A 14,769-nucleotide genomic window follows, 5' to 3' on the forward strand; every position below is an offset into this window, starting at 1 on the left:
GATAGGGAATTACAATCTCATTTTAACAAAAATAAGCTTAATATTTGGTCTTTTTTCATGTACTTAATAAAAGGCAATCAGAATAAGCATGACATTTCAAACCTGACAGCATAAATTACTTGTGAAATTCAAGACCAAAAACAAAATGGGGAAAGAGAATGAAATATCTAAGATGAGGCTTTCATCTCCAATATGCAACAAGCTTACAGTGAATTAAAAAACAGTAGCCCAATAGAAAATGTGCAAACGACATGAAATAAACAGCAATGGCCAATAAACATAAAAGAGAAGTTCAAAAGCACCAGTAGTAATCCAATCTAAACAATGAGGGGGTATTTTGCCTATAAAATACGGAGATACGAATATTTTTACATGTTTTCAAGGCTATAGAAAAACCAGCACCTATGAGTAGGAATATAAATTTGTGCATTTCTCCAAGTTTACTCATCTATTATCAAAAGTTTAATTGTGCATTCTTGCCCGAAAAATTGTGTTTACAGAAATTTATATTAAGATAATCACTAAATGGAAAAAGAAGCAGGTGTAAGGTCAACGTTTTATCGCCTCCTCTGCATATTTCCAGTGGTCTCTCTCCACTACCTCTCTATTTTTCACCTTATAGAAGACTCAGTCATCTTACCCTTCTCATATTGCTCTAGAGATTTTTTCCTCTGAAACATAAATGTCATCTACATTATTCTAGGTAAATTATTTTATCTCTCAAAACTTCCATTTCCCAACCTGTAAAATCAAAAAGATAATCTCTCTCAAAGAAATTGTTGGGGTGATTAAATGATATAACAAAACATTTAATTTTTAAAAGAATTAAGTTTACCATACTACCTGGAACAGATACAGAAAGTCATCGTCAATATAAATAAAATCAAGTTTCTGTCTGCCACTACATCGTGACAAAACCCCAGACGGATTCTTTACCAAACCATGAAGAACACATTTGAGAAGCTAACAGCTCTGCATGAAGGAGGCAAAAAATGAACGCTGGGGGAAAAGGGGCCTGAAAGATGGCCACCCTCAGAGCCCAGGAGAAGTGCTTCTCCAGTGAACAATCCTAATCCAACCTCATCAGAATGAGTAGGAACAGACACTTATTTAACAGTCGTTATGAACTCGCAAACAAGGTAGAGGCTTAGCTAACTCTTTATTAGGCACTTCGGTGACAGGCAGTGGATCTCATTTAGTCTTCGTAACAACTCTACATGGTAGGTACTAAGTATTCTCCTTCTGCAAACGAAGAAACAGAAAGATTTAGCTAAGCTTGAAGACACAGATAATCAGTGAAGAAATAGGGATTCAATTCAGACTGCCTGGCATCCAACTCCAAACCCTAAAACCTGACATTATTCAATGCTACTGGGTTATTATTGTTCCTATTGTCTGCTCTTTGAGAGAAATAAAAACTCACCAAGAGGCTCTGAGCTGTAAGCAGGACCCGTGGGTGCGCCAGAGCCCGTAGGAACTGGGACTCCAACAATTTCCATAAGGGACCTGTGTGTGTCACCAAATCTAAAACCTCCCCTCCATCTAGCTCACGTTAGACGAGTCCACATCCCCACAGTGCGGAGGTGAATGGAGGTCCAGTGGGCTGCAGTAAAAGAGGAATGGCTCTGGGTGTGTTCATTTGGAATTCCAAACACAACTTTCCATAGAAACACTGCTGCGTGATACCCTGTGATACTCTCGGGTAAAAGATACTACTGAGTCAGACCTGGAAATCCAAATACTAAAACAACATACATAAAAAATTTCAAAACAACAGTTTTACAGGGTAAGTTCAAGATTGCAAATGTCATTAAAATTTCAGTTATTTTTCAGTATCTTCTCCATTTTCCCCTCATCCTTTATTTTTCCTGAGGTCAGTAAGTGGTTCAAAGTTCCAAAATGGTCCTAACCCATTAGAAAGATTAAGGAAAGATTTGCATCCCAGGTGGTCTATACAATAATCCTATTAATTTCTCCAAATTTACTTAAGCTTTCTCCACAAAAGAACTCTACCATAAATACTCTCTAGTTTGTTGTTACATATTTGGTTCCCTAGAGTAGAAATATAAAAGTCATCTCATGAAGACATAACAGAAATGCTACGAGAAAATTTTAAATGTCAAATTAACCAGGAAACAAACTATCTCTCTCTCTCTCTCTCTCTCTCTCTCTCTCTCTCTCTATATATATATATATATATATATATATATATATATATATATATATATATATATATGCACTCAGTTAGTTTTGTAATAGCGATGGTACAAAAAGGGATGAGTGCTCTTAAGAGAGAACACTGGGAAGGAGGGTCCAAACAGAGCAAGTACTGCTAGTGATCTTTTACCTCAAGCAGAATAAAGGGGAACTGGGCTTTTCCCACCTAAATCTCCTCACAAAGAAGCCAGTCAGCGCTTTCTGATCCCACTTCCCTTATCCTAACATAGAGCTTAAAAATCAAGAACAAAAGAAATAAACATGATACTTCAGAAATTTTTGTCCCCTAAACCCAAAGAACTGAACTTGTTAGTAAAGCCTAAAAAAATTTACCAAAGTGAAAATCTGTTATCCACTATTGGAAATAAAATGCAAATGGCCAGGTAAAGCTGCATATTAATCGAAATATCATCCTAAAGTACAACTAAACAACACAAATGACAGGCACCAGAGCCTTTCTTGCTTTAACGGGAGGAGAGAAAGTTGAATAGGATTATGACTAGGTGACTAAAAAGAGAGAGCAAAAGAGGGCCAAGAAAGATATAAAAGCAGAAGGCACGAACACCAGACCCAACTTGTAAAGCTGTGCCTAGGATCTGATTCACTCTGGGGTTGCCCTGCACAAAACTCACATCTTATCAAGAATAGTTAGCAAGATGTCACAGTACTGAGTCACTTCATTTACGAAAATCTGTATCTGAACATCCAACTTTGCTATAAAGTTACTTTGTTCCCAAACCCTTTCTTACCAAAATTTTTACTGCAGACTAGATCACATTTGTGAGTCACAGTGTTTCTCAAGTCCTTTCCTGTCATACCACTTCTCAACCTTAACTATCTTGCTATTAAGGTTTCCTCATGTATTGATCCCTAATATAGTAACTCCTGTTTTTAACAAGCGCCATCTCCCGTGTTTGGGGGGTGGAGGGGCAGTGCTTAACTCCCCCACACAGTATACAGCCATAATTCAACTTCTTCCAACACCACCCTTGGCCCACAATAATTATACACATTTTCAAGTAATGGTTACTTTTTCTATCTAAAAAAAATTATGTATTCCTAATGTGAAAAATAAGGGGGGGAAAATCAGTGCTTCTCAAACATCAATTGTGAAAGATCTTTTAAAACTTCCTACATTTGATGGTTCTATACTTATATAAAGTAAAAATGAATTGCTAGGAAAGTGATCACATATGTGGATGTTGCAGTATTACCAAATCGTTATAGAAGTTCCTAAACATTTACTTTCAGTGTATTACCTTGTATCTCCCTCAAGAGGTAACAAACACTGGCCGGGGACACACTAAGCCTAGCTGTGACCTGAGGCAGATATTCTCAGTCTACGACTCTGCAGGAAGTGTTTCACTTATTTAACAAAAATAAATCAGCCCAAATAGCTATGAACCTCTCTGTACGGTTTTTCACATCCTACAGTTTACTTCAATAAGTCCCTATATATACAAGGCCCGCAGCCATAGTTTCTTAGCTCATCTATGATAGAAAGAAGAGAATGTAACTATCTACTGAAGAGCCTAAGTCTCTACTTGTAATAAAGTAACGCCTTCTGCTTAAGTACCTTTGCTTCTCGGCATTCCTCAATCCCAATTCAAAACATCTTTTCTCCACCAATTCTTCTGGATCTAGAGAATTCTCTGCTACTTAGCAATCAGATATTTAAATTGGAATTAATTAACATACAGCTATGTAAACGTTCTCTAGTAGGTTCATATATTGCCTCTTCGATTAGATTTGAGAAAGAAGAAAAACATCAGTCCATTCTTAAATTCTCTACATAGCTCCACCGCCTACAGGAAAAATACTTGACTGATCTGATCCCAATAATTCATACACCCACATGCAAAAAGCAACATACCTGGCCCAGGGATTGGCCCAACTGAGATTTCTAGAAAATGCTTTCCCTAACTAGCTATGAAATAGTAGTCCTAACTACCTATTCCCCAACATCACTATGCAATAAAATGTCACTGAGTAATCAAAATAGCCTGCTTAGATCAACATGGAATTATAATTAAATGTTTACATAAATTTGAGTTAACTTCCACTACAATCACATCATTAAACAGACATTACAAATTACAACAAAATAAAAACGGGCAGCCTCCATGTGCCTTCAGTTCACAATGTGTGGCATGCAATATTCTTATGTCAAGAGTATTCTAATACAAAAAGATTTTAAACCTCAACTCAACCATTAACAATTTAAAATCATGTGCAACCTGTACCTTCATAGATTCCTAATCGTACAGCCTACTATGGGGTAAAATTTTCTGTATCTTCACATATTATTTAAAATGTAAATGGCAAGAAAAGTGTATCCTTCCAAGATATACTATGTGAACTCTGAATTTCTACGTAGAGACTGACACATAGATCCTTTCAATTTAGACACAGCCAAGTTTAGAGATGAAAGATGCCACAGCCATTAAACAGGCCATGCTCATCAATTCAGACGTGAAGATTACAGCCTAGGAAGTTGGCCAAGGTCATAAAGCTAGAGAACCAGACCCCCCAAAATCACAGCAGAGCTCTCATTTCACTATATTAATCTGCTTCCACTAGGACATATTCCAGTATCTCTCCAAATATTGAGGTCACATTTGTAGTAACATTTCCTTTTATTATTTTCCTTTACTAAAGAAAATTTTAAAAGAACGGCACTGTATCTTCCCTTCTACAGTCTCCAGGGATTTTTACTATTTTCTCAAAAATAGTATCAGTAGCTCTAAATCATGTGTTTCAACTTTAAGATGTAGTCCACCAAACCCTCGTATTAGGAATACTTAAGTATTTATTTGTGATTTTCTTTTTACTTTCTATTCATACACCAGAAATTCTACTTATCACAGTTAACCAATTATTAATTTAAGGATGTGAAAAGGGCACCAGTGGGACCCCTGAGGCCACTTAAGGGTTTTCTATTTTCTCCTATATTAAATAGCTCAGATAACTTCACTTCTAGGTTGTATCTGCTTTTCAGCACTTCACTGTTTCCTTCCATACTGACAGGCTTTGTCTAATGTCACTTCTCACTATTGCCAATGAGTCTGTTTATTTCCAACTCTACTCCACTTATCCTATATCGACAGAAACTACACATTCTAACTTATGAGAATTCTATATAAAGCAAGAGCAAATGTGTTCTTCGTGAGACCCTATAAGGATGCCTAGAAAATCAAACCCACACATTTTAGTCTATCAATTCTAGTTGCTTAAGAGCATTTTGTAATTAATTACCTCCTTGATCTCATGTTTCAAAAATGGGGATAATACTAAGTATTATACATGAGGTATTGATGTAATTCATACCTGACCCCATAAATTTTTTTGTCTTGAAAACATCCAGTCTCCTTGAATTCATTTGAAATATCTTCTGATCAAGTATTTCCTAAAAGCATCATAAGCTTATTTCAGTTTTCTAAAATTAATACTTTTCTATTGGACTTTCTCCCATTACTTAGGAACTGAATTAGTTGTAACCTTATAGTAATTTCCACCAAGATTTACAACCTCCTGAACATCTTTCACTGCTACTGATCCTAACCAAAAATAAATGTACATATCTCTGGATTATTACTATTAACATATGATGCTTATTAAGATTCAAAGGCATCAAACTACAATAAAGTTTTAATTTCTACTTATTATAGAATCAATCCCTGTAACATACCACAAAATCTATGCAGGGTCTGTCAACTCAATTCCATGTGAAATTAAATAAATTTCTAATATGAAGAGAATTTTAACTTTTTAAACAGCTGGGCCAATTATGAAAAGTTGAAGACTTTAAGTTTGCTTTCAATGAGATTAAATTAGGGGAGAAATCTTTGAAATTTAAGCAAAGCAGTCAGAAAATAAAAACATGATCAACATGCCTACAATGGGTCACTGGACAGCAACTACATTAAATCAGATGTTACCTTAAAAAACAGAATACATTAAGATAAAGAAAAGGAGGAAAAATAAGCAGAAGGATTTCATCCCTTTACATAAAATGTCTCTATTCCATGCACAGAGATCAAATAAAACTCTACATACAAGAGATGTACAACAAGGAAAGGGGTAAACAAAAGGCAAGAGAAACATTCCAGTCCATTAAAAGCCCTCCGCCCACTTAAGAGAATATGAGCCATTATGAACTTAAGGGCCAGTATCACCTCTACATTCCACTTAATTTCACGGTAAGTTTCAATTTCACCTACCTTTCTTCTCTGAGAGATGTTGAGGGCACCAAAGTCATTAAACAAGGATGAAGCAGGTGATGTTAGAGGATCTGGAAGGTAAGTTATATAAGTTTCCACACAGACAACTCTGGTAATCCACAAATTTAATAATAAATGTTTAACCTGGCAACACTTATAAAAGTGATGAGAGGCATACACTACACTAATAGTTACACTCAGTGCCTCATATACAGTGGATGTTCAAATATTTTCTGAGTGAATGAAACACAAATTGGAGAATACTTCATTCAGCTAAGGCTCAGTACACACTTATTCAGAAGCGATATGCATTAGGATGCTTCTGTTTGCTTAAAACTAAAAGAAAAATCAAATAGGAAAAAAAAGATGACTCTTAACCGTGTTATTAGGAATGTGTTTATGAAGGAAGTAAGTCTACTTGCAGTAAATGTTTGTTTAGAGACCAAATCTTGAGAAAAATAAAGGGAAGGAAGGGTACGCAGGGGAGGGGAGTCAATCGTACTTCAAGTGATCAGACTTGGATTTTAACACTTAGGCAAGGCCTTAAAACAATCTACTCTGTAGAATATTTCATATTTTTAAGTTTATCACCAGATATTTGATATTCTTACTAAAAAGATAAAGTTTTAAAACACAAACATGAAATCCAAAGATTTTATAGGTTCAAAGTTCTATTATTCTGTGGCCAGAAGTCACAAACAAAAGTATAACTCTAAATTGTTTCTCACTTAACAAATCAATAGAGTTTCTGAAAAGGTGTGCATAATGTACAATGAAATATTTTATCTTCATTTCTGAGCTTTAATCTTATGTTTCTCATTAAGTTATCTTGAAACCCTTCATAACGCAGCACATATAGATTGCTGCTTAATTTCTCTGGCTTCTTCTGCCTGAATTTTCATAGTGTAGTCCTCCACTAGAATTAACAGTAATAATAATGCAAAGAGAGAAAGCTAAAAAACAGCAAGACATAAGATATTTTTATGTAATTTATACTCAAGGCACTTAATAATTAATATGATTCATCCTTTATGCTACCTTTGATAAAGTTTAAAAGTCAGCATATAAACGCATTAGGAATGCTAAAAACATTATGCTACAAATTAGTTTCTAACAATTTTATTCAATATTAAAATGTTGCTATTTTTTTCTACAGCAAAAAAAACAAAGGCTGAAATTTCCAAATAGTGAGATTTGATACACAAACATAAAATGTCTATCACATAAAATGTCTATAATCTACATGCAAATTCTTATTCTCACCATCACTAAAAATGATTAATATTTTACAATGCAGAATATTAACGCTCAACTATTACATATTTTTAAAAAACCATTCTTGACATTTATTTTTAAAATAGCATACAAAGATATCTAGACATTCTGTATCAAAGCCTTAAAAATGTCCATAATCTTTGAAACAGTAATTCCATGTCTAAGAAATGTTACCAAAATAATTCAACATATGAACACAGATTCATACATGTAATCAAATATTGGAGTATAGTTGTTTAAAAAAAATAAGTAAATTATGAAAATAACAGAATTCAATTTATAATGACTGAGAAACTCAGGGTATTTAAAAGTATATTTAATGCAATCTTAAGTAGTATGTATATACTTAATTATTTTTATGTAATACATATATGGAATCCAAATCTTAATAGTTATCACTGTGTAATAATAAATCATTTTTATTTTCGTCCTTATACCTACTCATAATTTTCAAAATTTCTACAATGGACATATTGTTTATAGAGTCAGAAATATACATAAAGAAAAGGAGACCAGGTCTTACCATGGCCTGCATATGGCTTGGCACTGTCATTTAGAAGGCTTGGGGAGCTGCTACTATTAGTCATTCTCTGAAAAATAAAACATATATACATAATATCAGTAAGGAATATAGAATTAAAAATATTCAACCAATTAAGATTGACCTTCTTGGATCAAATATATGGTGACAGAAGCAGAATTGACTCTGGGTGGTGAACACACAATATGACTCATAGATGACGTATTGAAGAATTGTACACCTGAAACCGACGTAATTTTACTAACAATTGTCACCCTAATAAATTTTAATTTTTTAAAAAAAAGACTGATCCTCTTTGCCTCTCCTATGCATCTTTCACATTACTGACACTCTAATCATTGCTGCTTGGATTTATCTATTCAAAATTTCCAAATTCTCTGTATAACACAACAAATGAAAATTGTACTCACTAGCCAGGTATGTAAAACCACAGTTACAGACTTATTTTGAACTGCACTTCTTACGACTTATTACCCTGGGCAAGACACAAAACGACTACGTTCCCTTGTCCATACAATGTAAATTCCAATACCCATCCCAGAAGGTGTCAGTGACTGTGTAAAGTCAATAAATGCTCTGTAGTACCTTCTGCCAATGTACATTGTCCTTCATGAACTTTACAGATTCTATAAAATTAGGCTACTTCCTGTTCTCTAAATGTGTCCCATGTTTTTACACACTCCACAGCCTCCATGGTCTATCCCGAAAGGCCTTCATTTCTATCCCACAAAACACAGTGAGGAGTACAACTAGTTCCCTTTCTAGCAATCCTCACATACTCCACTGTCATCCCACCGTAGCCCCAGCACTGGAAGTCCCCCTGACTCCAACCCGACAAGGCGATGGCTTTCCTGTCCCACCTACCTCGTCATCTAAAATCCCACCGCCCAATCAACAAACGCAGGGACACAGGAAGACTCCATGTCCTCCAGCCCCGAATCAACTCCTCTGCCAGCGCCATATAAAGTCATACTAACCATACCTGCATCAAGGGATACTTCGTTTCTACAGGACTTCCAAACCCATTGACTCCAATAAAGCTGCTGCTGAAATAGGAATCTGTGAGACTTGTATCAGTTAAAGCACCTCCATCTATTCCAGGAACTGAAAGAGAAGGGAAATTCAAGTATTTAATTATTTAAAAGCACAAAACATTGATGTAGTTTCTGTGTTCCTAAATAACTTTTAAAGTCTCAGTCTGCGTCACACTTTTTTATTTTCCTGTTCACAACAAAAGGCAGGACCGAATAAAATTGGCTCAGCTCTAAAAATCTGTTAAACAATGTTCAAGTTGATTGGACTTTTTTCCCCCAGAGATGGTAATTTATTTTGTTATCAGTCAACTAAGAGCCAGGGCTGTTTCTCCAACCTATCGTACGGACCAGACCAGCAGTCTCACATTAACTCCTAGTTCAGGACAAACAACTGCAGACGTACCAATGGCCTAGAGTTCAGAAATAAAGGCATGGACAGTATGTTTTAGATGTTCTTCCTGGTAAGTACTTGGAATGCTGTTATTTTTAAGCTGTTCTTTAAGTACAAAGCTTTACACTTTATAAATCAGTTAACCTGCAAGCAGGATTGCCCTCTTCTGAGCAGAGCCTCTGAGAACCACTGAAACCACTCCCACCCCCAACTAAGAAGTAAACTAAAGACACGCTGCTAGCTGCGCGCTGCTAGCTGGATGCAGGACGCTATGATATGAACTTTTGTATACACTCTCCAAAGTTCATGTACTGAAATCCTCACCCCCAAGATGACGGAATTAGGAGGTGCATAGGTCATGAGAGTGGAGCCCGCATGCATGAGATTAGCGCTCTTTTAAGAGACCTACAGAGATCCCAAGCCCCTTCCACCACGTGAGGACACGGCAAGAATGTGTCCATGTATGAAGCAGAAAGGCGGTCCTCACCAACCATACACCAAACCTGTCAGTGCCACGGCCTTGGACCCCGCAGCCTCCAGACTGTGAGAAACGAATTTCTGTCGTCTGGAAGCCACCCAGTCTGAGGTATTTTGTTAGAGCAACACAAACAGACTAAGATAGGGATTCCCTGGAAAGCAATCTGAGGGTATTTTTATTCTCTAATTTTAAAACTTGTTTCTCAGAATGTCCACAAAGTGTATTACTTTTATAATTACTAAAAAATTATCTTTAATAGTTCATATCTTTTAAATTAGTAATTACAATTTCAGATGTGGCTGAAGAAAATAATCAGAAACATTTGAACATTTATATGCAAAGATGGTCATCATTATGTTCATTTATATATAAATATTAAAAGTATTATTTTAATAACAAAAAATTAGAAATGATGTGAAATGCAACAACAACGTAAGAATAATTAAATTCTGACTACTACAAAACAATTAAAAATCATCGTAATATCTGGAAGTTATTTAATATCTAGCAAATCAAAACAAAAACTAGGAGGAGGGACAAAATGAGCCTGCTAAATGTTGATTGTTGTAGATCCAAGCTGAGTGATAGGGGATTATTATGCTCTCCTCTCCACTTTTATCAAAGTTTAAAGTTTTCCATAATAAACGGCCACAGAGAAGGAGGATAATAAAGATTAAGTAACTGTGTCATAACTATGATAGGGGATTATTATGCTCTCCGCTCCACTTTTATCAAAGTTTAAAGTTTTCCATAATAAACGGTTGTAGAGAAAGATAATAAAGATTAAATAATGGTGTCATAACTATTTACAATGTGAGGTGAAAAGGGAGCACATGTTCATTTATAGGACGGTAACTGTGTGTGCTTCCATACATACACACATAGAACATAAGACTGCCTAAATATACCAAAATGTTAATCTTGTGGTATCTGGTTGATTGAATGGGAGAGATTAGTCTTTTCTCTTACAACTTTTTCTATAATGTAGTCAATTTCAGGCTGCTGCTGCTGACGCTAATGATGACCACAGAGAAATCCCTCAGGGGAGAAGTTCCTCTATTCCACCAAAACCTTGATGGCATCTACTCTTTATCTTTTTCCTAATAAAATAGAATGGTTTTCAAAAATGAGTATAATTCCAGAGTCAAATTATTTTTTAATGTAGCATTTTTATTTCAAATGCTTTTTAAAAATTTATATCCAATTTCCTCTTTTATTGTATTAGCTTACATAAAGTCTGAAGAAAACTATTATTGAACATGCCAGGATTCAAATATCTATGGTCAGTATCTTACTAGATTTTAAGCAAGATTCACCGAAATAAGCATCTAAGCATAACAAAATATTTGCAAAATAAATGTTAAGTTGCTATCAGAGGACAATAAAACAATCTTATAAACTTCCTATCTTTTAATAACATTTTATCATTAGGAAACAAAATTTGTCCTATATTACCAAATTTCTGGTAGTGATTTTCACTGTATTAAAATTGGTTTCTATTCCTTCAGGACACACAACTTTGAAAGAAGAAACCTTATGCCCTCTAACAGAGGGTCATCTGACTGGGTTTAACAAAAAGCCGGAGAGGGAGGAATGCCCAATATAGCCAATAATTAAGGGTTGATTTTTTTAAAAAAACTAAACATTACACGAAGACCCAAAACTGTGAAGAAACTAAAAGAAAACATAGGGAGAAAGCTCCTTCACATAGGTCTTGGCAACAATTTTTTTTGGACATGACAAGAAAAGCACAAGAAACAAAAGCAAAAATAAACAAGTGGGACTACATCAAACTAAAAATAAAAACCACAGCCCCTGGGGGAATTATGTTAAGTAAAATAAATCAGACAGAAAAAGTTAATACGATATGATCTCACTTATATGTGGAATCCAAAAAAGCCAAACAAAAAAAATAGAGTTGAACAATGGTTGCCAGGGGCTGGGAGTGGGAGAGATGGGGAGAAGTTGGTCAAAAGGTACAAACTTCCAGCTGTAGGATGAATAAGTTCTAGGGATCTAATGTACAGCATGGTGACTATAATTAACAATACTGTATAACAAAAAAATGGCAATTATGTGTAAAGGGCATGGAGGTGTTAACTACCCTAACTGTGGCAATCATTTTGCAATACATACATTTATCAAATCATGTTCTATACCTTATGTGTGTTATTTATGTCAATAATATCTCAATAAAGCTGGAAGAAAAAACATTCCACACATATACTTACACTTGAATTTTCTTGTTTTGGAAAGTTACAGTTTTGGAAGGAGGGGAATGGGAATTGATATTTCAAGAGTAGTTAGGAAAATTACTAACCTATACTATTATTCCATTCTATATAGATCATAAAGACATTAATTTTTTATGGTTACTAAGAACAAACGCATGTCCTCCTTACATTATAGTATGTCTAAAGAGAAAAGGCATGTAGAGTACTTTTAAGTTGAAATTACATTAAGTTATGTTAGAGACCTTAATTACCAAGACTAGATAATCAAGAAATTTTCACTCTTTCTACCCTTTGTTTTTGCAAGCCACTTGAAGTGGCTTCTCTTATACCATCTCTATGGAATATACCATCTCTATGGAATAATATAATATATAATATAATATAATATAATATAACAATTCTTATACCATCTCTATGGAATAATAATTGTATAATCATACAATTAGCATTATCATCAGTATCATAATAACTTTAAGTAAGGCTTAGTATTTCCATGAAAGGTCTATTATCATCTCTATTATTATAATTATATTTCTATGGAATAACTGAGCAATCACTGTATAGCTATTAATCTTAATCTGAACGAAAACTGTGGCAGGGTTGATATTCCTTTTATTTTATGGTGAAGCAAACTGTGATTCAGACATAGCAGATCGCTTACCCAAAGTCATAAAGAAAGAACTGGGATATAACAGCAATTTCTCTATTGCAACAAACTGTCTTTCAATTTTTAGGAGAGGGAATTAGAAGTCAAAACATGTAATTTCAAGCCTTCAGTTTTTAAATGGTCATGAGACACTCAAACTTTAAACCAAAGGGTCTTCCAGCACCAAAAGATCACAAGTTCTGCATCTGTCGGCGGTTACCCCGCACTGTTAACATATAAATGTGCCCCATAATAACCTACTGGGGGGAAAAGCCCACCCCACAGCTTAACTAATTAAATGTTCACCTGCACTTGTTAGTCTGTCCTTTCTTGAGTAACTGAGTTTAAATTCCCAAAACATCACAATAGATCAATATTACCCAAAGGGAATTCTTTAGTCAAGTAAATTTGGAAAATGCTGGGGGGTGGGAGGGGGGGATGTAAATGCATTTCTTTACTGCACTTCTCAGAGCCTGCATATATAATGTGAACTGTGACAATTCAAAAGGAAATGGAGTACTTCCCAAATTTACTTGACTGGGGAAGGAACCCTTTCTACACAGAGCAGCTTGAAAGGCTCGAGTTCCATAGAACACACTTTACAAACTGCCCAGCTGCAAATGGTTTTCTTCTGCCGACAAGGTCATCAGACAAAACGCTGGCAATGCTTATCTCAGGGGATGAAATCCAAACTTCTTAGTCTGACATTAAAAAGCCCTCATTAATCTGTTCTCAACCTAGATATCATTCTAATATTTCCTTAAAGTGCTGGGTTCGAGTCTCAGTTCTGCCACTTACTAGCCACAAAGTCTTGAGCAAAATGCTTCTAAATGGAGATTACAGCATCACTTATAAAATGAGAATCATACCATCTACCCCGCAAACTTCAATGAAAGTTATGAAAAACAAGGACATATTATCTTTCAAATTCTTTTAAAAACCTTGATGATTGCACAACTCTACAAATTTACTACAAATTGAATTGTATACTTACAATGGGTGAGTTTTATAGTGTGTAAATTGTACTTCAATAAAGCTGTTTTTAAAATCACTGGAGAAAAACTGAATGTCTTACACAGATGCTTCCAAAAGATCAAGGATTATAGTTTAAAATAATAAAAGTGTACATCTACTATACAAAGATCTTTATGGATAATCATAGCATTATTGAACTCTCTCCTCCAGTCAAAATGATACACTCATTACATATTTTGAAAGTCTACATTTCACAATACAGAGTACCATTAATTGCAACACACACACACACACACACACCTAGTTCTACATTCTTCAAGACTCAAATATGACAAAAAAGAAAAATATTTGGAGTTAGACATCGAGTTCTAACCCTCCTTTTGCCACTTACTAGCTGTATGACCTTGAGAAACAACCCTCTAAATTTCATTTCTCAGTCAGGGTGTGGCAAAGACTCAAGTGAAGTAACCTATGCAAAGGACCTCGCATCCTCTCACAGGTCGTCGTGGCTGTTAATGTCCTCTTCTCTCGTCTCTAGAATGCAGTCCTCAATTAGTCCAAGCTGTTAACACCTCTAACTCTTAAAATACTATTTATATTATTCGACTACAAAAAAACTTTTCCTTTAACTCATTTTTTACTGCTATCTTCAGCTATTCAAATCTTTACATTTTTACATGTTCCTGTACTTTTAACCATCCAGATTATCTGTAAACTGAGATTTGGGACTCGTATCCCCTAATCTATGATCACATTTA

General features: G+C 35.0%; 1 protein-coding gene across 7 annotated transcripts in view; it reads right to left on the reverse strand.

The window, feature by feature from the left end:
- The window catches only part of PAN3 (poly(A) specific ribonuclease subunit PAN3), a 134,898-nt gene that overhangs the window by 101,188 nt on the left and 18,941 nt on the right, over positions 1-14,769 (reverse strand). For all 7 annotated transcript variants that reach the window (XM_081046013.1, XM_081046012.1, XM_081046011.1 and 4 more), the window contains exons 2-4: positions 9,236-9,357; positions 8,236-8,302; positions 6,438-6,508 (exon numbers count right to left, since the gene is read on the reverse strand). In XM_081046013.1, coding sequence (XP_080902139.1) covers positions 6,438-6,508; positions 8,236-8,302; positions 9,236-9,357 — 260 coding nt within the window. The remainder of the gene's footprint in view (positions 1-6,437; positions 6,509-8,235; positions 8,303-9,235; positions 9,358-14,769) is intronic.

This window comes from Rhinolophus hipposideros (assembly GCF_964194185.1).
Source record: "Rhinolophus hipposideros genome assembly, chromosome: 4".
NCBI lineage: Eukaryota > Metazoa > Chordata > Mammalia > Chiroptera > Rhinolophidae > Rhinolophus > Rhinolophus hipposideros.